The sequence below is a fragment of the Bactrocera dorsalis genome, chromosome 4 (assembly GCF_023373825.1).
Source record: "Bactrocera dorsalis isolate Fly_Bdor chromosome 4, ASM2337382v1, whole genome shotgun sequence".
Classification (NCBI taxonomy): domain Eukaryota; kingdom Metazoa; phylum Arthropoda; class Insecta; order Diptera; family Tephritidae; genus Bactrocera; species Bactrocera dorsalis.
This window is the reverse complement of record NC_064306.1, coordinates 16,980,440-17,006,322: the sequence shown is the minus strand read 5'-3', so window position 1 is coordinate 17,006,322 and position 25,883 is coordinate 16,980,440. Positions and strand designations below refer to the sequence as shown.

The window sequence follows — 25,883 nt, the reverse complement described above, 5'->3', positions numbered from 1 at the left end:
TTTCATTTCGATATCTTTTTTTTAAACTTATTACACAGCAATGATATTTTGATTTATGCTTGTTTAATTTTAATAAATTTAAGACTTCGCTCATTCCCAACCCAATTTGCATAATTTTTCTGTAAATTAACAATATTAAACTAAATAATAATTTTTTGGAAAGATGTAATTTTGAAAATGTATTTTATTTTTATAATATAACACAACCGTCTTAATACACGCTCTTCTAAATTTAATATTACCGAATTAAAAATGCCGTCGACATATGTGCAAATGGGATATGTTGCCTCTTCGAAATTTTCATAGAAACGAAAACTGCGCTGTCAAACTGTTGAAGTGACAACTTATAGCTTACAATATATGGCAAATTAATTAGTATTTTATATATAGTAAGCAATGTGCAATGTAGAGTCTCCATAGGCAATAGGCACTGCAATACAGTTAATATGCTATAAATTCTATCTTGTCGAGATGCCCCGTAAAGGACATTATAGAGTACTTATTAAATATAAATAATAGTTTACGAAAAAAAAGTGAGGGAAGTTTATACGTATGAATTAGAGAATTAAAACAATTGATCACATTGGCATTTATTAATTGTATGATGTGCTCTATCGATATTAAGATAAAGTCATAAAATATTTACTATAAACTGGTACCCAAAAAAGGTGTCGCAGTATAAAAAAGGGAAAACCTTTGGCGTTATTTTTGCACTAATTAATATAAAATAAATGATTAGAGACGAAAGAGTGAAGTGTTAATGGGTATAATGTTCAAATATAAGTGTAAAATGCATCATAAGTCGGAGGAACACGCATTTTAAATAGTTAATTTATTGAACTTTAATGCAAATAACTCAAAAACCATAACCCACGATTTCAGGGTTATCATGGGTATGATTGGATAGAGGACCTTCTCCAATTAAGAATATTTAAAATGGGTAAATTTTAGAGTACCCTTGTGTTTAACGTGAGTACCTACTTTCGACAGCATACCTCACGGTTAATGCTTACCGATCCAAACGGGGTTAGATCGCCGAAAGGACAGCCCTTGGTCGGATAAAATCCGAGTCAATTCCGGTGCGTAGAACCGGCTGTCGTGGGAATTGCATACCTCACGGTGCTTCCTATTGCTAGAAGCACTTTGACCAATACAGTGCGGAGATCAGCGCCCCAAGGCATAAACGCTTATACCCTGGTTTCAATTGGTTCGGGTGGATAGGGACACCCTTGGCCACCCGGCCGCAGTGCGACGCCACATTGGACAAACTGTCCTACCTGCATTTAGGTTTAAACCACAACCACCACGAATCGGGAAATGTTTAGTATCGCGCCGGTTTAGTATCGTTTATGGAGAAAAACAGGGGAGGGCTACCCCCCCCTCACACCCCCTTATTGGAAAGAGGAAGGATCGAACTTTTTAATAAACCCCCCTCGACCTCCTAGAGCCCCTATAGACCTGTAGGGAGCCCTTTGAAAATGACCAAAAATCAGTGTTTTTGCTCATTTTTCCATACAAACTGAAACCAATGCAACCCAGCCAACATTTTTGTATGGACAAGAAATCAAAATAAAGAAAACCAAAATGTGTAGTACTCCTTTCTGCGTTGGCGGCCTTCGGCCGCGCTCTAAAAAAATAACCCTGGTCGAGCGAATACCCGGGGTGACCGATGTACTTTCGTGTAGTACTCCTTTCTGCGTTGGCGGCCTTCGGCCGCGCTCTAAAAAAAATAACCCTGGTCGAGCGAATACCCGGGGTGACCAGGGTGACCACTTTCGTGTAGTACTTCTTTCCGCGTTGGTGGCCTTCGGCCGCTCTTCAAAAAAAATAACCCTGGTCGAGCGACTACCCGGGGTGACCGATGTACTTTCGTGTAGTACTCCTTTCCGCGTTGGCGGCCTTCGGCCGCGCTTTAAAAAAATAACCCTGGTCGAGCGAATACCCGGGGTGACCGATGTACTTTCGTGTAGTACTCCTTTCTGTGTTGGCTCTAAAAAAATAACCCTGGTCGGTCCAACACCGGGGCGTATCAATTTTTTTCGCATAGAACTCCTTTTTGCGTGGGCGGCCTTCGGCCGCGCTTCAAAAAAAATAACCCTGGTCGGTCCAACACCGGCTACGCCATCCACAGTATTTTAGCATTGAACACCTTTTCGCGTTCACTTCATACATTTATTGCTAACTGGGTTTAATTTATTCCCTTTTGTTCGTGCTTTCTCGGCAATTTGACAGTTCAAATTAGGCAGTCATTTTGGTTTTTCGCATTATTGAACTCAATGCAGAAAAAGGTGTATTTTATTTAAAGATTTACAAGGAAATTAACAATCAAAAGTAATTAAAAACATTACTAGTGGTTTTTATAATTCATAAGTAATATATGTGCGTGAAAATGTATCCATAATTGGTTTGGTACAATGCACAACAGATGAAAATACACTAGCATATATTGAGAAATTTGCAAAAAATAGCATTTTTTAAAGTGAATTTTTGGAAAAACTTGTGAACCGATTTTTATAAAATATGTTTTAAAATAAAGTTCGATAATTTAAGCATACATGCGTGTTTAAAATTTTCAATTTGGTTATCTCGTTTAGGTACAGTGAGCCAAAATTAACCGGCGCGATACTAAACCCAACCCCCAGGTTATAGTCTTTGGTCTGACTTTGTAGCTTTTGCTACTACCAGTTGAGTCCCCATGAACTGAATGACTGGGTGCATTTTTCGCTTTTGCGAAAGCTACTTTATATTATGTCTTATAATTTGAAGCTAAGAATTTGACTTCCAGCTGAATATTATAGCACTATTCTGACTTAGACCATGCTGACAGATTAAACAAGATCTTTACTGTCAGACACAGTGCATGTGCCTTGCCGGGGGTATATTCGGTCTCCCCCCCTGAACCCTGACGGGGTCCCCCTACCTGCAGGGGAAGGTAAATTTTAGAATAGCATCCCCGGATTTCGGGGTTAAAATGGGTATGTGCGGATGGAGGAGGTCCTCTAGATTAAGAAAATATATATACATACTAGCTGACCCCGCAGCCGTTTTCCTGCGTGAAATTATTATTTTCTTCAGTGTAACGCAGCTTGATAAACAACATTTTTTGGTTTTTGGTCCGGTGTGTAAATGTACAGAGAAGATGGTTTTCCAACTCGAAAGCACGCCACGTATATCTGGCCGTGTGAAAAACATAGCATTTCCAAATTTATGCCACCCACTATACGACTATCCTGTTGAACGTCATCTCAAATTCAATTTTCACTGGAAACGGAATACATTAGAACTGAAATGGCAAATCGTTAGAACTCAAAAGAAATCCGTAGAATCAAGCATTCTGCCCCTTATATTTGATAGGTGCTTCACAATCATATTGCGAAACATCATTACGACAGATCCAACTTTGAGACGCAAATGATGCGGTGGCATACCAACCCTCTCCAAAGAATTTAGAAATTCCACTGGATAATTCAGGGTGTCGTATTCATTGTCAAGACGATTGATCGATTTGTATGTCCGCAAGTCTCCCGGTTCCAGTTACAGTGTAAGTCAACAACATCTGTATTTGTGGCAGCTAAGATTGCGCGTGCACTCAAGGAATCGTACTTACGATAATTTGGCCAATGTTTGTATAAAAATTCGTGATGAGTCCATCTTTCGTGAATTAATAAACGGCATATGGAATTGATATCAAACTACGGGAAATATCAACCAGTATTGACCCATTTCCAATTCTTACCGTATACGATGTAAAATGTCTTTGGCAATGTAATTTTTGGTCGTATCCCATAACGCGGATTTGAAGGCTGATCACCGCGAAAAGTGTGCGAACTTCAGTGGCATTCGAAGTAGCTATCGCGTCGGCCTTCTTTTGATTCCAGTGATTATCATATTCCAGCAATTGTAATTGCTGGCTTGCTTCTCAAAAAGTTGCCCACACCGTACCATTCACAGTATGCAATGACTCAAATGAAGTTGAACCGCGTACATTTATTAATAGCAACCGAAGGGAGAAGCAATCGTCGTCTTTCGGGTGGATTGTGATAATTCGTTCTAATGCATGCCATCTGCTGGTTAGCCCTGCTTTCTGCGTAACTATCTCTTCGATGATGCATTCCATGTATAATATCAAGGTATTTCCGAATAGAGCAATACTCTCGCAAATGGATCACTGACGGAAGTTGAGAAAAAATGTTAATGCTGGCGGTGTTTTCACTGGCTGTACTGTATTCTCTGGGTTGAAATACACTCTTTGGGCATTCTCTAAATTAACTGCGAGACGCACAACAGTCGGAAAACGTTCATGATTTGCAAAATTAAATTTCCTACAAAGCCCTTTATTGCAGTTCACGTATCGAACCTGTCGTTCAAAACCAATAACCGTATATCCAAACCTATTTTATCGATTACACCAAACTACAATATGGAACATTGACATGACTTTTGAATGTGAATTAGACAACAATGGCGAATATGGTACGATCCATGTGTTGTCAACTTTGATGTGTTGTTAACTTCGATATTTACGCCTCTAAATTGATCTGGTGTAACAACCATCCACTATCCAAAGATGAATGTGTACGTGCGACAAACTTTTCTTTTGCCACTCAACAGAGTACATTTAGCATCTAACAGCACGTACATTACTCCAAGATAAAGTCCATGAAACATCGTAATTGTTGTTTGAAAAGTCGTGCTGTAGCATCGTGACGATCACTTGCTGATTGACCGCGATCCATAATTCCGCACGTATGTCACCGCATCCTGGGAGTACTTCTTGCCTTGCCTTGTTTTGGGCTGCCATACGCCGACCGATATTACGGCGACCTCTTCGTGGTTTCGTAACAAATTTCAATCTGAAATTGATCACTTTGTGTGAAACACGTATAAAGTTTTCACTGGATAATTTTCAAAAATTTTTCTTTTGAATAGACGGAATAAAAAAGCAAGCGACCGAAATTGAACGATTCAAATAATTTACAAATCAAAATATTGAAAAACAAAACAAACAAAAATTGAAAAAAAATTTGTATGAAAAAAGGTTCCTTTTTGGAATTGTCTAATTTTCCGACTTTTCCTCACGCAAAGCATACGGGTTTTTTTATTTCCAAATAATTTACAAATCAAAATATTGAAAAACAAAACAAACAAAAATTGAAAAAAAATTTGTATGAAAAAAGGTTCCTTTTTGGGATTGTCCAATTTTCCGACTTTTCCTCACGAAAAGCATACAGGTTTTTTTATTTCCAAACCTTCTCCGATCTACAGAGAGCAACCTCTGAAAATTTCATCAAGATTGGTGCAGCCGTTCTCTTAGCGTTACTAACGAACAAACATTCATTCGTTTGTATGGGAAAAGAAACGGACTGTTTTTAGGAATTTTCCGGCAATTATTCGAAATTTCCTTGCCGTAAAAACCATCCTTGAACCTGGGCGAACATTTTGGAAAAAGAATCGACCAAATTGGTGGAGGCGTTGTTGAGTTATGCGCTTACCAACACATTTTGCGATTCATTTTTATATATAAGAAGATATAGTTGCCGCTGATTTATGGTTTTTGAGATATTTGCATTTAAAGTTCAAAAATCCAGCTATTTAAAATGCGTGTTTTTCCCACTTATAATGAATTTTATGGTTATATTTTTAACTTTTATATCCACTAACATTTCACTAAATCGTTTCTAACCAATTATTTTATATTAAATAGTGCAAAAATAACTTTTATTCAATATTTAACTTTTGTTCAATTATTGGGGTAAAATTTAGAATAGCTTCCCCGGATTTGAGGGATAAAATGCGTATCACTGGAAAGGTGACGTTCTCCAGATCACGAATATATAGATATATATATATATATATATATATATATATAATTGCCGCTGACTTATAGTTTTAAAGATATTTGCATTTAAAGTTGAAAAATTTACAACTTTTACATTGATGATTTGTATATTGTGAATAACTTTTTCACTTATATTATGCACTTTTCACTTCGTAACACTTCACTATAACGTTTCTGTATATTAATTTTTTTAATATTTGTTGTAAATAAAGCTTTATTTTAATTATTTTATTTTTGTTAAATTCTCTGCATTTGCACAATAAGAAAAGGGTTGCCATGGTTATTTTTTTTCTGCGGCGCGCTTCAATGCTTCTTAAAGTCTTAGATTAATATCTTTGGTGGATTCCTATGTTGGATGTATTCGCAGTACCCCATAACTGCATTGCATACGTCCATTCTGTTTTAAGGATTGACTTGTAGAGTCGAATTTTATTTCCAAGACTAACCTAACGTAAAGGCCAGTATATTTTTCTTGTTTCAAATTTGAGATGTTTCACTTTCAATTTCTTTTTTATGTGTGTCTTTCAAGTGAGTGTTCTGTCTAAGCAAAGACCTCGGTATTTGACAGTTTCACTTTCAGGTATTGTAGAGCCATTTAATTATACGGAAGGACATTTTTTACTTTATTGAGTGCTTATTTAACATCGAAAAAGACCCCTGTACAGTATTGCTTGCGTTCGAAAGCATTCATGATAATTTTAACAATTCAATGGCATTGCTTAGGTGTTCCATGTCCCCTTCTAAATCCAAACTCCTGTTCGGGTAATATATTTCTTATATTTCCAACCTCTAAAACAGGCAACATTCTTTTTAAAAGTATTTTTTCAAATACTTTAGAGAAGGTCGTCAGTAAATTAATTTGACGAAATGAAAAGGGACAGCCCTTAGGCTCATTAGGTTTCGGAATCATTGTTATTTTAGCTCGTTTCCATTGAATTGGGTAGAAGTCGAGTTGAAGAATAGAATTGTAGATATAAGTAAGCAGTCTGATACAAATGTGAGGTAGATGTCTAACAAAAAGTCCAATTTTATCAGATCCCTGCGATTTTTTAAGTTTTATTTTCTTAATCTCCGTCGTTACTTAATAGAAATTTTTCGAATAGGCCGACTCATCTGGCAATGGGATTCTCGAAAGTTTTGTACCTCAGCAGAGTTTTCTTTATCAGGAATATCGTTCGATCGAGAATTTGAATGGAGAGCAAACGCTTCGGCTTTATCCTGATTATCTATCTGACGCCATAACTATTTTCAAGCTATTGCAATGTTTAATATTTCTGCCTTAACCGGGTTTACGCCTAGATCACGCTCTATATCAGCACATCTACAATAGCAAGGCGCTTCGACAATTAGTCTTAGTACTTTGTTTTGAAATTGTTAGATGATTTTCTTATTGTTTGCGATAGTACATCCCCAAAGTTGTGCACCATAGCTCCATATCGGTCGGAATATTTGCTTAGTGTCAAGCCTCATTCCAAAGTATTTAGCGGAATTAAAGTACGGTATTCGTGCACCGTCTATCTTGTTGTATGTGAGTACAATGTGTACAGACTTAGCTTCATTCAGGGGGTATTCTGGTCTAGAAGCATGAATTTCAGGTAATTTTTAAAGTGTTGTAAAAAAGGTAATTACAATTTTTCCCCAATCGATGACGATGGAGCAGACGTTCCATTCCCCGACGAAGAAGTTCGAATAGCAATTGCCCGTCTGAAGAACAACAAAACGGCCGAGCTATTCTAACACGGCGGCGAAGAACTGATAAGGAGCATGCATCAGCTTCTTTGCAAGATATGGTCGGACGAAAGTATGCCCAACGATTGGAATTAAGTGTGCTATGCCCAATCCATAAAAAAGGAGACCCCACAATCTGCGCCAACTACCGTGGGATAAGCTTCCTCAACATCGCGTACAAGGTTCTATCGAGCGTATTGTGTGAAAGATTAAAGCCCACCGTCAACAAACTGATTGGACCTTATCAGTGTGGCTTTAGACCTGGCAAATCAACAACCGACCAGATATACACCATGCGCCAAATCTTGGAAAAGACCCGTGAAAGGAGAATCGACACACACCACCTCTTCGTCGATTTTAAAGCTGCTTTCGACAGCACGAAAAGGAGCTGCCTTTATGTCGCGATGTCTGAATTTGGTATCCCCGCAAAACTAATACGGCTGTGTAAACTGACGTTGAGCAACACGAAAAGCTCCGTCAGGATCGGGAAGGACCTCTCCGAGCCGTTCGATACCAAACGAGGTTTCAGACAAGGCGACTTCCTATCGTGCGATTTCTTCAACCTTCTGCTGGAGAAAATTATTCGAGATGCAGAACTTAATCGAGCAGGTACAATCTTTTATAAGAGTGCACAGCTGCTGGCGTATGCCGATGATATTGATATCATTGGCCTCAACACCCGCGCCGTTAGTTCTGTTTTCTCCAAACTGAATAAGGAAGCAAAGCAAATGGGTCTGGCAGTGAATGAGGGCAAGACGAATTATCTCCTGTCATCAAACAAACAGTCGTCGCACTCGCGACTTGGCTCTCACGTCACTGTTGACAGTCATAACTTTGAAGTTTTAAATAATTTCGTCTATCTAGGAACCAGTATTAACACCACCAACAATGTCAGCCTGGAAATCCAACGCAGGATTACTCTTGCCAACAGGTGGTACTTCGGACTGAGTAGGCAATTGAAAAGTAAAGTCCTCTCTCGACGAACAAAAGCCAAACTTTACAAGTCGCTCATAATTCCCGTCCTGTTATATGGTGCATAGGCTTGGACGATGTCAACAACGGATGAGTCGACGTTGCGAGTTTTCGAGAGAAATTTTCTGCGAAAGATTTATGGTCCTTTGCGCGTTGGTCACTGCGAATATGGCATTCGATGGAACGATGAGCTGTACGAGATATACGACGATATTGACATAGTTCAGCAAATTAAAAGACAGCGGGTACGCTGGCTAGGTCATGTTGTCCGGATAGACGAAAACATTCCAGCTCTGAAAGTATTCGACGCATTACCCCCCGGGGGAAGCAGAGGAGGAGGCAGACCTCCACTCCGTTGGAAGGACCAAGTGGAGAAGCGAAAAGAAGAAACGATTGGCGCGCGGTTGTTAACTCGGCTATAATCGCGTAAGCGGTGTCTACGCCAGTAAAGAAGAAGAAGAATATTTTTACTATCCATTTTTTTATTACTTATTTGTTAATTTTAGGAGAGTACAGAAAAAAATTAAGAAGTACAAAATTTCAAACATGAGCTGACGAAGTGGGGGGTCTCTAAAAATTTCCCGTGACCATACCCTTGATTTCAACCCTCCTAGTTATCTGAAACCAAAAAAAAGATTCTTAATCTAGAATAATGTCGCAATGGCCGGAACTATTGAAAAGTGGGAAAATTTTTTTTCACAAAATGGCGAAAAAATTTTTTTTGGATCACTTTTTATGACTATTTCGAATTTTTTAAATATAATAAAAATAAAAATTTGGGGATGGGGCTATTTCCAACCATAGACAAGCCTATAAAGAAGACTCTATAAAAATTTCAAGTAAATCGGTCCAGTAGAACCTGAGAAATCGTGGGTATCATTCCGAAAAAGTCAGTTTTGAGAAAAACGCGTTTAAAGTTTCCCTAATGTCTTTTGTTCGATTAGTTCCGACCGAACCAGTTTCTGCCGGGTCAGAAAAATGCCTAAATCCGAAAACAATTTGAATTTTGAAAAAACCTCTTGTACACATCTTCTTGAATAGTTTGAAAATATAAAAAAAAAATTGCGATTTCTAGACCAGAATACCCCCTTCAGTTTTATCTGCCACTTCTTTGCCCATTGTTCGACTTTATTTTCAGCTTTTTGGAGATTAGTAGTGGACCCGTGTTCACTACTACCAACAGCAAGCAACGTGGTATCATCAAAAATATCAAATGTGGCTGTTGTATAATTGCAGTCTACTGGTAGGTCGTGCGTGAATAGAATATAAAGAAAAGGACCCAACACACTACCTTGTGGAACTCCTGCTTTTATTTTCCAAAGAATATAAGATTTGTCTCCTTGTTTAACGCGAAAGTAGCGATCTGATAAGTACGATTTTATGATGTCAAAATGCTGTTTCGGTAAAATCAGTTACAGTTTCGAAAGCAGTTTGTGACAAACTTTATCGAACGCTTTTGCAACTTCCAAAAACACGGCAGAACAGAATTTTTTTCCTCAAAGGCTTTTTTAATAATGTGTGTAATCCTGTGTATTTGATCAATCGTAGAATGGTTGGCTCGAAACCCAAACTGTTGCGCTGGAATTATGGTTTTTCGTTCAATGATTTTATTGATGCGTATTGGGCACGTATTTAAGATGAAAAGCAGTTGGTAATTTTTACTATACTTATTTGAGGAAGCTGTTATAGGACCTCGGCAGTAATCAGGTCGTAACCGGGGAATTTTTTGTTTTTCAGATTTTTGACTTCCTCACTTAGCTCACTGCTTGTGCAACTTGAGATTTCTTCGCTTTCTTCTGATAATGTACGTGTGTTTCATATGGTTTTGGCTAAATAATCCGAAACACTTCTGCTTTTTTTGAATCGTCTCTGGCCCAGCTATCAGCACTTATTTTAATGGGACATACTTGATTTTCTGGTGTTTGTAGTCTTTTACAGCTTTTCCAAAGAGAGTAGTCGGAATTTCTTCCATTGCTTAGGGACCGAAGATATTTTGCGAAACTATCATTTTTAAGCCTCTTAATTTTCCGATTAAGATCATTAGAGACTTCATTTAAAATAAAATATTTGATGCCACTTACGTCGTAGCTTTCTCTTTCATTTAATTATTTCTCTTATGTCATTAGGATACAGCAATTTTCTTTAATTCTGGTGTTGCATACTTGTTGTAAAGTGTAAAATTTCAGATTCCAACTGGCCTGTATTTAATATAGAGTCATATTTACTTTCGTAACATTCCATGATCGTTTTAAAGTATGCCCAATCTGTTCGTTTATTGTACAAGGCCGCTGTTTTGTCTTTAAAGATGACGGTTTCACTATAGCTTAAATAGATTGGGGAATGATCCGAGATAATAGACTTTATAGAGTTTTTTTTTAGGTTTTTGTAGGAGTAAGCCTTGAGCCCCAGCGCGTGTTTTTTGCGCTGAAATCTCTGTATACCTGTGTCTGTTTATTAAATGTTGGTACTCTTCAAATTGGATATGATGTCTTGGAGGACTGCACACAGAGGTAAGTGAGAGTAGACTTTAAACTCCGTAAATAGTCACTGTTGTAGCTTGAAACTTATCAGTTGAAAGTTTTTCTTCCTCAAAATGTTTAATCGTATTTTTAATTAGTATTGCATTTCCGCCACGGGCGCAATTGTTAGGATGAATTGTATTGTAAGATTCATAATTTTTAATTTTAAAATAGGGTTGTGACGTAAAATGTGTATCCGTTATCATACATACGTCAACATTTTCCGAGTTCATTTCATTCTTATGTTTGATTAACCCACTTGAGTTCCATAGACGAATTTTTATTGATTTATACATCTTTGGTATTAAAAAGATATTTTTAAAGCTTGCATAAGCGATTTTGTAAGGAAGTGTTGAATTCGTCTTGTTTATTGATTTTCGATAGGATCTGTGATAAATGAAATGATATATTTCTACATCTGTGGTCCTCTTCGGAGAAAGTATTTGCTTTATATATTCCATTATTTAAAAGTTTAATTGAATGCATGAAGTGTGTTAAATGTAGTGAAATAGCTTGATGAAAAGTTCGAACTTTAGGAATTTTTGTACTTTAAAGTCGAATATCTCGTAAACTAAGCGTTTGCGGTACCCCATTTTTTAATCAGGCGGCCTTCCTCTTTCCAATGGTACCTTCAGATCGCGGCGTTAAATTGTGCCTAAAATTTGTTTGTCAAGAGGACTTCGCCTTATTTGCCACTTTTTCTTGAGTATTCTTTTCTCTTTGATTAGCCGTCTTAATTCAATAGAAAGTACCGGTATTTGACTTCATTAGCAGTTGATTGTGAAGTGAAAAGAAATCCAGCTTTATGGATAGCAATTATAAACTTTTCAACTGCTAGGTTAATATCATGGCCAGATTTTAAGAGTATAGTCAAACTAGTTCGATTTTAAAGTCAGTTTCTAATTGCTGCTATATTTGTATGGTTTTCCATACTCGACGCGGTAGACCCAAACGTTACTATTATTTGGCGAATGATCAAAGTTCAAGTCAAAGCTCTCTTTAATGTGAAGTTAGTGTTGTGATATGCCTTTATACACGACAAAATCTAGACGGTCTGCTCTTTTTCGAGGATCACTAGACCAGTATGTGGGTTTCCCGGTGGAAATAGTTGAATAACTAAACTTTGTTATACATTTAAATAGGTCATTTACTTTTGGATTCTTCTTCTTTACTGCCGTAGAAACCGCTAACGCTGTTATATTCCCGAGTTACAACAGCGCACCAGTCGTTTCTTTTCGCAATTCTTCCTGGTCCTTCCAACGGATTGGAGGTCTTCCTCTTCCTCTACTTCACTCGGCGAGTACTGCGTCGAATATTTAGTTTAGTAGCCGCTGTCTTTTAATTCGCTGAACTATGTCAATTTCGTCGTATATCTCATACAGCTCATCGTTCCATCGAATGCGATATTCGCCGTGGCCAACGCGCAAAGGACCATAAATCTTTCGCAGAAAATTTCTCTCAAAAACTCGCAACGTCGACTCGATGTTGTTATCGTCCAAGCCTCTGCACCATATAGCAGGACGGGAATTATGAGCGACTGATAGACTCGGGGCCCCGGCGAAGTCGATCAGCCTCGATCCTTTTGGGGATGTTTCGTCGTGGAGGCTGAATTTACCGACCGTAGTGCCAAAGATACCTTCGTGTCCCATTTTGACGTTAAAGTCACCAAGCACGATTTTGACATCGTGGCGGGGCACACTAAATTTGCGCTCCTTTATATGGCAACTGTAGCAAATGCCAAAAGGTCCTACTCTCTCAGTCCTTGTCACGTCCATCGCATTTCTTCAGCCTTCACTCTACCGAGGAAATCGACCAGCTGGGCAGCGGCACCTTCCCAATTAGGGGACCGGACATTCCAGGTGCATGCCCTAATATCGTAGTCCTTAATACGTTTGCCATGGTCGTCATCAAAAGAGGGGCTCTCATCCGAGGCTTATTGTTCTTTTTCATTGGTACTGTATTTTACGTGGCGGGTCCCGAACCCTGCACACAACGCTGTGGAGAGGATGTTTTGCCTTCTCACTTTAGTTCGCCTTCAAACGGATGTTCTTAGACTACCCAGGGGATACTTGGTTAAAGACCGGAAGTCGTGAGCTGCTTGAGCCACATGTTAAAGAATCCCAAGTGAATGGCGATCAGAAAACTTTCCTTACTTGCGTGAACTTCTACACATGACTCCATCCTCCAGAAATCGTGGACGCCAGTGAAAAAACGCTTCTCATTCACCCAGCATTTCTCCGACAGATGCCATTAAAAAATAGAACGTATAGGTAGAATAATAGTATAAATGTGTGCATCTTGTATATATGTTTACAGTTAATATTTTAATGAGAATTGTTGGCATATGTTTAGATATTTTTTAATGCCCAAATAAAAAATTTCCCACTGCAATAGCAATCGATTTGACAGTTAATTTGTTATAAAGTTTTGCCTGTCGAGTTGCCCCATTATGGTGTCACCTGCAGCTTGAGCGGGAACCATTTTTCAAATAACTTCCAATTTTAAACTTGTGATATCTTTCGAATGGAATGTTCAAAATGATTAATGAAATGAAGCACACTTAAATATACATTATGTTGTTCTATAATCAATAGCTTTCACAGCGCACGGGTTTTAAGACATTTTGTTGGTAATTTTGTCACACCTTGAGTTGCATTATTGGAGTTTTAGTATGTATCCCTAACTTTTTTGAAAATTTAATAAATAAATAAATTTAATATAGCCTATGTTCGCTACAGATAATGTAGCTTCCCAACAGTGAAAGGATTTTTCAAATCGGTCAAGTATTTTCGGAGCCTTTTCAATGCAAACAAACCCAATTTTTCCTCTTTATAATAAGTATTAGCATAGATAACACTGGTAAGACACATACTTTATGACATGAAAATTCTTAGGTGTTTCCAATGCAGTTTGATACTCTGAATCAGAAATTTTCTATCGCCCACAGATATTTTGTAACCTGCGGCTTTAGATTGTACAATACTATACATAAATCGCATTATATTGTATCAATCATCTCATATTTTCATACGATCAGGGATTTATCCGGTTCTGTCTACCTGTTCTGTAAACAGCGTGTTGTACGATCATTTTATTTTACAAAATTTTTCAGTAGACTAACGGTGTCCGAATCGGTTACGTGTTCTATGTGTGGATAGCAAAACGTTTTTGAGTTCACATTTTTTTGTTATGTGTGCGGAGAACTAACTTTTAAATCGCAAAAACATTATTTTACTCCGCTTGTGCTAAAAGTTTACGAACTGTATTTTGGTGTTAAAGTTGGGAATCAAGACAAAGCATGGACCCCTCATATCTGTTGTAAAACTGGTGTAACACTGTTAACAGCTTGGTTCAAATCGTAAAATGCCCTTTACAGTACCATTCATTTGGAGAGAACCTAAAGACCATGTTACAGATTGCTATTTTTGCCTCACGAATATTAAAGGTATTGGATCGAAGTTTAAACAGCTTTAAGACCCAGTGAACGAACTCCAAAAACAAAATATCGCCGAAAAACATCAATAGTAAGAAAGAGTACCTTCTTTGGTTAATAAAATAATAAAATAATATAATATATCTATCGCTGTTTTTTTTTATCAAAAATCCTCATACTAACTATAGGTGATAGAAGAAATATGTAACTATTGTAACTATTTTCTGCATTTGTGGCAATAAACACTTAACTTACTTAATAAACACTTTTTCTGTTCATGTCACAAGAAACAAGTGAAATTTGGTTTGCCAGTGTAATCAATAATAATGAAAATATCATCATAAATAATTTCTGATTGCTAGATGCATTTAAAAATTAGTATTACGTCTATTTTCAGTTCAAAATTTCTATAAAATATGCCTGTAAGTTATGCGACACCAGCACTTCCTTCCAATTCATCTCAGGATGGAATTCGAGAGACTATGTTATATAGTGGATCAAAGTTTAAAGGATTCCAAAAGTCTCAAGGAAATTCATACGACGTGGAAGTTGTTCTTCAGGTATTGCCAATAAATATATGCGTGTTTAAAATAATATTACTTTTTATATTTTAGCATATCGATTTGCAAAATTCATTTTTATGTGGTTATTTAAAAATTAATGGACTGACTTTCGAATTTCCAACTCTGACAACATTTTTTGATGGAGAAATAATATCGAAGAAATATCCATTTTTAACCAGAAAGTGGGAAGCGGATGAGGATGTTGACAAAGGGCATTGGGTAAGAATGATTTCTAGACTAAGTTGTTTTTTTATTAAATATATGTGTTTAGGCGTTTTATTTAAGATAAATTTTAATGATGCCTATGTAGTGTACTCAACTCCAGATCGTTTTGAGGCAATTGAAGACATTAAACGTGTTTCGCTTCGCGCATTGAAGGCTATGACGAAATTTGACTTTATAAACTGTTTCGATGGTTAGAAAAAATCATGGCACGAAAGGAGCCATTTCTAAGTATAAATTAAGGATTTTAATTTTATGAACAAAGTCTTCCTATTTCTTGCTCATAGTATTAGTTTATTGGTTATGTATTATTTCCGCTCATGACTCGATGCGACGAATAAAACTAGAACTACGCGCTTTCAGCGCCAACTAGCGAAAATACTGCAAGACTTTTTTGACAACCCAAAAACCCAGAAACTGTAATTCTTAATTTTTCTAAATTTGTTTCATCAAAATCGGACAAGTGGTTCGCGAGTTATGTTAAACTACGTTTTTGCCAAAATGTTACAACTAAGCGAAAAAACATCAAGATAAGGAAAAAATTTAAAAGGTCATAAAAAAAACAGACACATACGAACGCCAAACCCCTTGAGGGTTTTACTATACTGACCTAGTACCATCACCCTGACTTGGAATTTCTCACCCCCCAGACAATAATCCCAAAAATGTTCCACAGTGTTATCAATAGGAATATGTGGCTTTGAAAGCAATTCTGTTCAGAGCGAACATAAGCAGAAATTTAAAAATAATTTGAAAGACAATAATTTATTTGTCACGACATATTTCCCTATACAACTGATAAATCGCAAAATGATGACAAACATAAACAAATTTGGAAAAACTGCAGACCTTCGCCCACCCGCTATTGCCGTCCTGTTCGAATTCAATTTCAAAAGGAATCAGTTTAATCAATCCTCAATGCACTTGATTTGCGCGAGATCCTGCAAAGGAATTTACTTCAAAATACTCCTGGTATTATCTTTCCTCGTCAGTCCGTAACATTTTAAATCACGCTCTCGATATTATTCAATATGCACCAGTTTCAATTGAAGAGCTTTCAGAAGAATCTGCTGAGTCAAGCAATAAGGACGCTAAGATGTTCGACTCCATCATACACGAAAGAACTAATCGCTACTAATCAGGACTTGCTAAACCGATTGCTTTGAGCTTAAATCCTTTTAGAAACTATCATGCAAAAATAAATCAATTTTATTAAAATCTGTTGTTGATTTAGTTGAATAATTATAATTTCAAAAATTCCTTTTTTCGTTTATCAACTTTTTTAATTCAATATAATTAATTAAAATTTGTTGCCATCGGGGGGTGGCGGAGTAGGAAACGGGAGAGAGAGAGATTTTAAAAAGCTTTGGCAAAAGTTTCACTTTTAAGTAGGCAGTGGAAGTATTTCTGGCCGCTGATTCCATACAAGACCGACCACTGTGCACTGCCACGCCCACAAATCGCAATTAATCGAATACGTATAAAGTGTCATAACTAAGCAATAAATTATGATATAAAGCTGTAATTTGGTACAGAGTATCGCTGTAGTAAGGGTCACCTGTGGACAAAATTTTTTGAAAAAGTGGGCTTAGGCCCTCTTTCTAATAAGTTATACATAATATTTAAATTCAAGTTGTTTCGTACAGTTTCCAGTACACAAATCAAGAAGCAATCAATATAAAGGAATAAAACTTTACACGAATAATGTCTTTAGTGTGTGCCGCCTTATGACTATAAATTATTTAAATCTAATAAAAACTGTTCAAGCCCCTAGATATCGAATATTTAGGCCCCGGAACCTATAGTTAACTTTTGAAGGAAAATGTCGGTCAATGTGTGATATTTATAAATCAAACTAAGGGATAATCCTCTTATGATGGAATGTTTGAACGTTAAAAAATATATATTTAATATAAAGATTTTCGAACTTCCGGGTGAATTTGTACCGCATATATCGGCCAATATATGAATTATCCCAATGAAAATAAGGGGGTGTGTTTTGCTCATAACAACGTATCTTTGTGCTTAGGATAGACAAATTTAAGAGAAAACTTGGCCCAGCCTACATAACTAATATCAGGATTTATGAACATCCAGCTGACTTTACTCTATATGATTGGTTTTACACCTTAAAGTATTTCCCTGGCTTTGATTTTTTTGCTTTTAAATCGTGTTATTTTACAAAAGTAGTAATATGGCATTATTATAGAATGTGTTGACTTGAAGTCACGAAAATTTCAAAAAAAATTAATTTCCGAAGTTATAGTTGTTTGTGTTGACCCAGTTCCAAAGAAAGGTACTTGCAGTGACAACCATGAGTCCTTTGGAGATTCATCTAAAATCAATCGGACAAAAAAATGAGTTTTATAAATAGATAATCCTGGGAATCCTCGAAGGATTTTTTTTTTCAAAAATTAACAAAATGACGGCGTCAGGAAATTTTTTTCTAAATTTTTGCGAAAAAATCAACAGTTAATTGGTCTTAAAAAATCGAAATTTTTGAAAGAATAAAAATCCTTCGATCAGGCCCGAGTTTATTATGTATTCTAAAAGCTGTATAAATTTCATTAAAATCTACTGAGCGGTTTTCGAGTTACAGTTGTCACCAATTCTAAAAACATCATAGTTTTGAGAAAAACGCGTTTACACTAGCGCTTTGAAGTGCCCGAGCTCCCTTTGTTATTTGTCAAATAACTCAAAAACTAATTATCGGATCAACTTGAAATTCAAAGAATATTTTTAAGATATTACAGTTAACAAAAATGCAAAAACGAATTTTTTTTTGAAAATTCTCACTACCCCTAATTCCTTAAGTTTTAAAAATCTTACAAGAAAATAAAAAAGTGTATTCTAACTTGCCATCTCAATCATTTATAATAATAAAAATTAATCTAAAATATGCAAAAAAAAACTTTATAGCATTGAAGATATCGGTTATACCACTTAATCGACGCCAGCTAATGTTTCACAATATTTCATATAAGACTCATTCGAATTTGATGGGATCCTCAATCAACCAGGCACCATGAAATTTAGTTTTATTATAGAATTCATTATTATTTGTTTCTTTTTTCTATTTTCAGAGCAAATTTGCCGCTTTTTCTGAGTATGAAGAATCATTTAATTCAGATAATTTTGACTTTAAAAAACTGGCGAATAGCGACTATGTATTCATGCGATGGAAAGAACATTTCCTAGTGCCAGATCATACGATAAAGGATATAAATGGGGCGTCTTTCGCTGGATTTTATTATATTTGCTTTACAAAATCTACTGGCAGAGTAGAAGGTTATTATTATCACCGCTCATCAGAGCTATATCAATCTATTGAATTAGAACACATACCAGAAAATTCTTCAGACGTGTATGAATTTAGATAAAATGAATAGTGTAATTTATTTGTTATCATTAAGTTATATATACAATAGATATTTATCTAATAAAAAAAATTCTATATAATTTGAGAATGTTAATTATTATTATTTCTGTCTTCTCAGTCAATAATATTTTGCATTTCTTTAGTCAACAGTGCACAATACAAAAGATAGAATAATCAACGAAATCAAGTTTTCTCAGTTGTTTTTAAACAGAAGTCAGCATAACGTTACATCTCTATAGTGTATTTATACTATCGCCAGTAATATGGCCGTCCGGTAAGCGTAATCGTATACCCAGACAAATAATCTTGCCTATTTTTATTTATTTTTATCAGTGTGATCGTTCGTGCAAGCGAGTAAAATTAAGATATTTGAATGAAACTTTGTAAACGTGTTCCATGATATTCAAGGAGGGTTGGTATGGCAGATGGGCGGAAGCGGTCCATTGCCACGGCCACAAAGGGTCTTTAAGCGAAATCTCATAAAGTGCCATAATTAAGCACCAAATAAAAGTATAAAACTGAAATTTGATACAGGCGATCACAGTGGCGAGGGATGCATGTGCACAAATTTTTTTAAGTAGTTTAATGTACATACATATATTTTAAATCTAACTCAACCAAATTTGCTTAGAGAAAGACTTTAGTACTTCTTCATGCACTCAGAAAATAGGTAACAAAATTAGATAATAACCACAACCTTTCCCCATATAAGATTTCACAATCAGAAAGGTAGAGTAGGGCTTTATAAGAGCAGTTTTAAATTGAACAATGGGCGTGGCCACCGTCAGTCAGGAACTGCTTTATCAATTTTAACAAAAGATGAAGTTTCCCAAACTATCCTATTACACACAGTGAAAATGGGAAAAATCGGATGACAACCTCATATATTTCATATAAAGGGTGATTTTTTAAGAGCTTGATAACTTTTTTTTAAAAAAAAAACGCATAAAATTTGCAAAATCTCATCGGTTCTTTATTTGAAACGTTAGATTGGTTCATGACATTTACTTTTTGAAGATAATTTCATTTAAATGTTGACCGCGGCTGCGTCTTAGGTGGTCCATTCGGAAAGTCCAATTTTGGGCAACTTTTTCGAGCATTTCGGTCGGAATAGCCCGAATTTCTTCGGAAATGTTGTCTTCCAAAGCTGGAATAGTTGCTGGCTTATTTCTGTAGACTTTAGACTTGACGTAGCCCCACAAAAAATAGTCTAAAGGCGTTAAATCGCATGATCTTGGTGGCCAACTTACGGGTCCATTTCTTGAGATGAATTGTTGTCCGAAGTTTTCCCTCAAAATGGCCATAGAATCGCGAGCTGTGTGGCATGTAGCGCCATCTTGTTGAAACCACATGTCAACCAAGTTCAGTTCTTCCATTTTTGGCAACAAAAAGTTTGTTAGCATCGAACGATAGCGATCGCCATTCACCGTAACGTTGCGTCCAACAGCATCTTTGAAAAAATACGGTCCAATGATTCCACCAGCGTACAAACCACACCAAACAGTGCATTTTTCGGGATGCATGGGCAGTTCTTGAACGGCTTCTGGTTGCTCTTCACCCCAAATGCGGCAATTTTGCTTATTTACGTAGCCATTCAACCAGAAATGAGCCTCATCGCTGAACAAAATTTGTCGATAAACACATTTCGAACCGAACACTGATTTTGGTAATAAAATTCAATGATTTGCAAGCGTTGGTCGTTAGTAAGTCTATTCATGATGAAATGTCAAAGCATACTGAGCATCTTTCTCTTTGACACCATGTCTGAAATCCCACGTGATCTGTCAAATACTAATGCATGAAAATCCTAACCTCAAAAAAATCACCCGTTATAACACACTTTCATATCACAAATCAAACATCAACGCAGTTACATTACACAAATACTGCCCTATTTGATCTTACGCCCAAACATTGTCGATATCAGACTATAACTTTTCAGGGATCTGACCCAAATTCGTGCACCCCAGTGCATATGGCTGATTTTCTAATATATTGGACAATTTGAAATTCGAAGATAATATTTTTTGATGTCAGCATGCCCTTGGCGAAAATCTGGTAAATATTTCCCTTAGATTCCATATATCGTCACCTGAAATGCAAAATAACGTATCATCAAAAAATTCGAAATTGAGTGTCTTATTGATTACGCTTCACTACTTCAAATTGTATACATAATATTAAATATGTTCAACATTTTCTGGTTCTGCGGTCATATATAAACCAGTTTTAACCAATATTAATATTTTGTTTCACTCATGTTCCATTTTATTCCGTGTTTCATTCATGCCACTGTAAATTTCTGAAAATGTTGTTACGTTAATTTGCATTTCAGGTGACGATATGTACGTTATATAAATATTTGGGAATTTTCGGTTGACTTTATCTACCAATATTTAAGAAATCTTAATGCGATTCAGAAATAATCTATTTTAAATAAAATTGATGAAATTAGGGAGATACGTCATCTGGCCCCCCTATTAAAAATATACACATTTTCAAACATTCTCTTTCATTTTATACCTTCATATATACTATAATTTAATGCTGAAAATGTTTGATATCGGTCCACATATTAACGCAGCTATATAGGAACTGGGTCAAATCAAGTGGTCCATGAAAATTTCACAACATCACCGCATATCCCCTGATATAAATATTTCTTCAAAATTAAATTTTTTGTTAAAGTTATTTCAGGTTGAAATTTAGTGCACTATAAAATTGTAAAATTATTTTCTCATAAACTACGAGAGATAAATCGATGAAATTTTGTGAAGTCAAAGAAAAATGTTCGTGCTACATTATAGATATTTTATCACGATCCATTTTTTAAAATAATAATATTTTACATAATTTTTTGTTAAACCATTGATATTTTCATGCGTTCTTCACGCTAAAGAAAACTGAAAAGTATGTGACACAACGCGGAAAATATAATAATCTGCAAAAAAAAATTGTTAATTCATACCATTCCAAAGATATTAGGTGTATTCTCTTGCTCTTGCAAAACCCGGTGCACGGTGCAAGCATTGCAAATTTACAACGGCACAACAACAAACACACGCAGAAAAATATTTGCAAGGGCTGTGAAATATGTCAGACCAAAACCCGTGTATATTAGCGTGCAATGTCACGCAAAAATAAAATTGCGACCCTGTTGTAGTTGCCATTTTACATAAAGACATATTACGTCGTTAAATTGTTAAGAAATGTAAATTTTAATTAGATTTTATAATTTCTATTTAAATTATAAAGTTTTGTTACAGTTTTTTTTGTTAAAAATGTATGCAAAAAGTGCGCCAATTCACAATAGCCATGCACAATAGTCATTTACAATAAATTGACTGAATCAGTCGGTCATATGTCACTAGATTCTGCAATGGGTGCTCTCGTGCCCTTGTATATTTCGGTGTAGTATTTTTGCAATCTGCAATCTTGCAAGAGCAAGAGAATACCCCTATAGTGTTATATCGACCGTTCGACTTAAAAATTCAAAAATTCCCAAATTTCGAACATTTCAACAAGCTATTTCACTACATTTAACACACTAAATAATTTAAACAAATTCATAATTTCCACTTTTTGCAGGTTTTATAAGTATGAAACCTATATTTTAAAAATTAATTTTTAAATTCGTAGTGAATATCATTTACATATGTGCTAACAATTATGATGAAATGGAGCGCTGCCATATGATAATAAGAAATTCTCTGAAATTTCTCTTTTTCGCTATAATTCATCTTTCTTTGTTTAGCAATCTTAGTTCTAATAAAAACAGGTGTCTATAAATTATATTTCAAATTAAAATGAGTATAAACAATCTTTCCATTCATATGAATATTTTCTTATTTAAATTTAATAAACAAATAAGTAATACATATATATGTAATAATATTTGATAATAAAGTGTAAGGTATAGAGTATAAACTCTTTTTCTATTTATGTTTAATAAACAACTAAGTAATATTATATAAAAATGTTACGTAGTAAAATACTTAGGTTACTCCGGGTATTGGCGCGACCAGGGTTATGTTTGTGCGGCCGTAAGCCTTTAACGCAGAAGGTAGTACTACGCGAAAGCACTTCAGTCACCCTGGGTATTGGCTCGAGAAGAGTTTTTTAGAGCGACATGATCATATTATAATATAAAATGGTAATATAAACAATGCTATATTACAATGATATAAATTTTATAATATTATCATAGCGTTTTATTTATTTGTGTTTATTAAATAAATATAAATCAAGAGCTGTCGATGAAAATCCTTTATATTTGGTGTTTAAGATGTGGTAATGCTGGATTTTCACATAATTGTAAACCATCTCACCTTTTCAACGATTAAAGTGCTAAGAGATTTTTAAATTAGTAAATTTAGTTCAAAAATAACAAAATAAAAGTGAAATGTGAACTTATTTCAATGTTTAGAGTGTATATTTAAATATACAATGTGAAAAAATTTAGTGAAACATTGAGAAATACTATGTGTTGTTAATAAAAATTTTTGAATTTTTAATCGGGAATATTTTTAAAAATATAAGTGCATATTCCTAATCTACCGAAATTTTTACCCGACTGCCAAAGTAATCGGAATCGCGCCATTAATTCAAATCTACTAAAATATTTTAAATTCTAAAGCCGTTAGTCACGATTTCTTTACTTTTCATCTTACGATTTATCTCACAATTTTAATTAATACTCTCACAGACGACTTAGATAGCATAAAATTATCGATATTTTCTAAAAAAAAAAATTCTAAAGTAAACAGGACTTAAAAAAAACAGAACAAATGGTTTTTCGGCAAAATCAATTTATTTTATTTAATTTAGTCTCCTTCTGCTTCAATACAGCGTTTTGCACGGTCCAAAAGCATGTCGAACGAGTGTTTTAGCTCGTTGGCCTGTATGGCCGCCAGTATGCCGGTGTAAGCCTTATGAATGGCCTCTATGTCTGCATAACGCTTTCATTTCATTGGCAAATGCATTTTTCTGAAAAGGAAGAAGTCGCACGGTGTCATATCAGGTGAATACGGGGAGTTTTTAATGGTTAAAATGTAATTTTTGGTCAAATAATCGTCCTTCGAATGTTGGATTCTGAGCAATTTTTGTTCATCAGTCAATTTGTACGGAATACACCTTTCATAAGCCCAAATGTTCGGTCAGATAAATCGGAGATGTTCAATTCCATTTCCATGAATTTCAAATTTCGGTTGATTTTTGATTACTTCACGCACAGTTTCGATGGAATTTCCGTTTTTTTTTATTGCCCACATGGTGATCATCATTTATGTCCTCACGACCACTTTGAAAACATTGAAACCACTCGTGCACTCTGCTACAGGATACGCAATTATCGTCATAAACTTGTTTCCTCAATTGAAACGTTTCGGTAAAAGTTTTACCAATTTTAAAACAAAATTTAATGTTGGCTCTTAGTTCGAAGCTCTTTTTCGCACAGATAACACTAACATACTGACACTTAAAACGCAATAACTTCACTTCCAAACGATGAAATATCATGAAATTCTCACTGGACAATCGATGAAGATAGCAGATTCTAACGCTCTAGTCGACTATATAGACGGCGCCACCAGAGGCGCTAGATTCAAAAAGTCCTGTTTACTTTGTAACGCACCTTGTATTTTCTTGGGTGGCATTAATCAGATTTGTAATTATTGCCTTGTCTGCACGATCTTCGCTTCCAAGGTAGAAATTTGAATAATAACTTTGCTCACACTCCAAGCAACGTTTCGGGTGCATTTGAATAACATAGCTTTTGTTAAATCCATAGTGACTGACACTACAACAGAAACCACTATATTCACTACTGCTCCACGGTGATATTAGCCTTTCTAAAGGCACGTGAAATCCTGAAGACATTCCAGAATATTAGGAAATTCCACTTCATCTTAGGCATAGATATTTGGTATCTTTCCTTTTCTGAGCAGTACCCTACAAGACGGGAAAAGTTAGGTAACCGGTCACTGATAGGTTATCAGTAAGTAATTAACATTATTATCCTAACTTATCGGATAATAATGCATGAATTACTAATTAATTGTTCTAGCTTCGGGAAAAAGTAATTATTTCTCCTCTTACACTACACGTCGGTGTGATTAGCCCACTCGCTCTCTCTAATTTATTTTGCGCAAATGCTACATACTATATTTTCTTTCTCTAATTTGTAAATTATTTTGGAAAACTATATTTTCTCTTCGGTTAACAGCGTCCGTTTCATTGGCTATTTGTTTGGTTAGCCATCTTTTATTGAAAATAGTTTGTTTGGTTAATGTTATGGTCACCTACGAGTTAAAGAAAATCGGCCAATATGTTATTTGTTTCATTGAAATTTTCATTTCATTTGTTTTTATTTAATCTTTTTTTTAGGTTTACATGTTTATAAATAACAGTTATATTTTTCCTTTCTATTTTTACAATTTTTTAGTATTAGTTTCTAAATATTACCATTTATATATACAAACTGAATTTTCCTTATTACAATTATTTTTACAAATTTTTAGTAATTGTTTTAAATTAGCTTTTAAATATTAACACTCTTTCTTACAATAATTTTTTGGCAAAATGTATGTATGGTATTTACTATGGGTTTATATTGTTATACATTGTATAATTTACAATACTAAGTACATCAATTTGCTAATTCTTAATATTTACACAATGTGTACATATATAAGCAAATTTAATTTTTTAAATTAATTAATTCAAAACTATAAGTATTAAGTAATTTATATATATTTGAGAAATTCGGCTTGGTCAAGTAAGTTTCACCTATGATTTTTGCGTTCAAGTTGCCGTAATGAATACTATTCTTCATCACCAGTCACAAGCATGAAAAACTGAGTTAATTCCATTGCTTTTAAACAGCATTTACACGCTTTGATATGGCTGCTTGAGTAACTCCCAAAGATTCTGTGAGAATTTCTGATGTATGTATGTAGCAATATTTATCCAGTAAGGCCTCCCAGGACGTTCTTAGTCTATTAAGTCAAAATCACCACTTTAAATCCACGCTTTTTGACCGCAAGCTCAGCTTGTGCATGCTCACCATAAACTTCCGCCAGAATAAACAACTTTCGGCCATATATAATCCAAGTTTAGAACATTTGAAATGCCGGTGTAAAGCTTAAATGTGCAAATGAGTTTGTTGAAATAGTTAAATTCTATTTATGCGATATTTAGAAACCGAACTCTTATGGATTATCTGGAAAGT

At 35.3% G+C, this 25,883-nt stretch overlaps 2 protein-coding genes across 5 annotated transcripts in view; both read left to right on the top strand.

The window, feature by feature from the left end:
* Window positions 1-25,883, top strand: part of LOC125778148 (uncharacterized) — a 334,571-nt gene that overhangs the window by 249,706 nt on the left and 58,982 nt on the right. The window lies entirely within an intron of this gene.
* On the top strand, window positions 380-18,749 carry LOC105233164 (glucose-induced degradation protein 4 homolog). Of its 4 annotated transcripts, XM_019992803.3 has the most exons (5): window positions 581-599; window positions 10,919-11,049; window positions 14,889-15,051; window positions 15,106-15,273; window positions 18,360-18,749. In XM_019992803.3, exons 3-5 carry the CDS (start codon window positions 14,908-14,910, stop codon window positions 18,654-18,656), a joined length of 609 nt encoding a protein of 202 aa, XP_019848362.1. In that variant the 5' UTR covers window positions 581-599; window positions 10,919-11,049; window positions 14,889-14,907; the 3' UTR covers window positions 18,657-18,749. The 4 variants fall into 4 exon arrangements, with proteins under 4 accessions (XP_011213445.1, XP_019848365.1, XP_019848362.1 ...); XM_011215143.4 differs by lacking the exons at window positions 581-599; window positions 10,919-11,049 and adding an exon at window positions 380-533; XM_019992806.3 differs by lacking the exon at window positions 10,919-11,049 and having other exon boundaries at window positions 575-599.

Bases quoted from the DNA above. Each gene is read 5' to 3' on its own strand.
- LOC105233164 (XM_011215143.4), top strand. From the start codon at position 14,908: ATGCCTGTAAGTTATGCGACACCAGCACTTCCTTCCAATTCATCTCAG. The intron at 15,052-15,105 runs GTATTGCCAATA...TTTATATTTTAG, and splicing joins ACGTGGAAGTTGTTCTTCAG to CATATCGATTTGCAAAATTC. The intron at 15,274-18,359 runs GTAAGAATGATT...TTCTATTTTCAG, and splicing joins ATGTTGACAAAGGGCATTGG to AGCAAATTTGCCGCTTTTTC.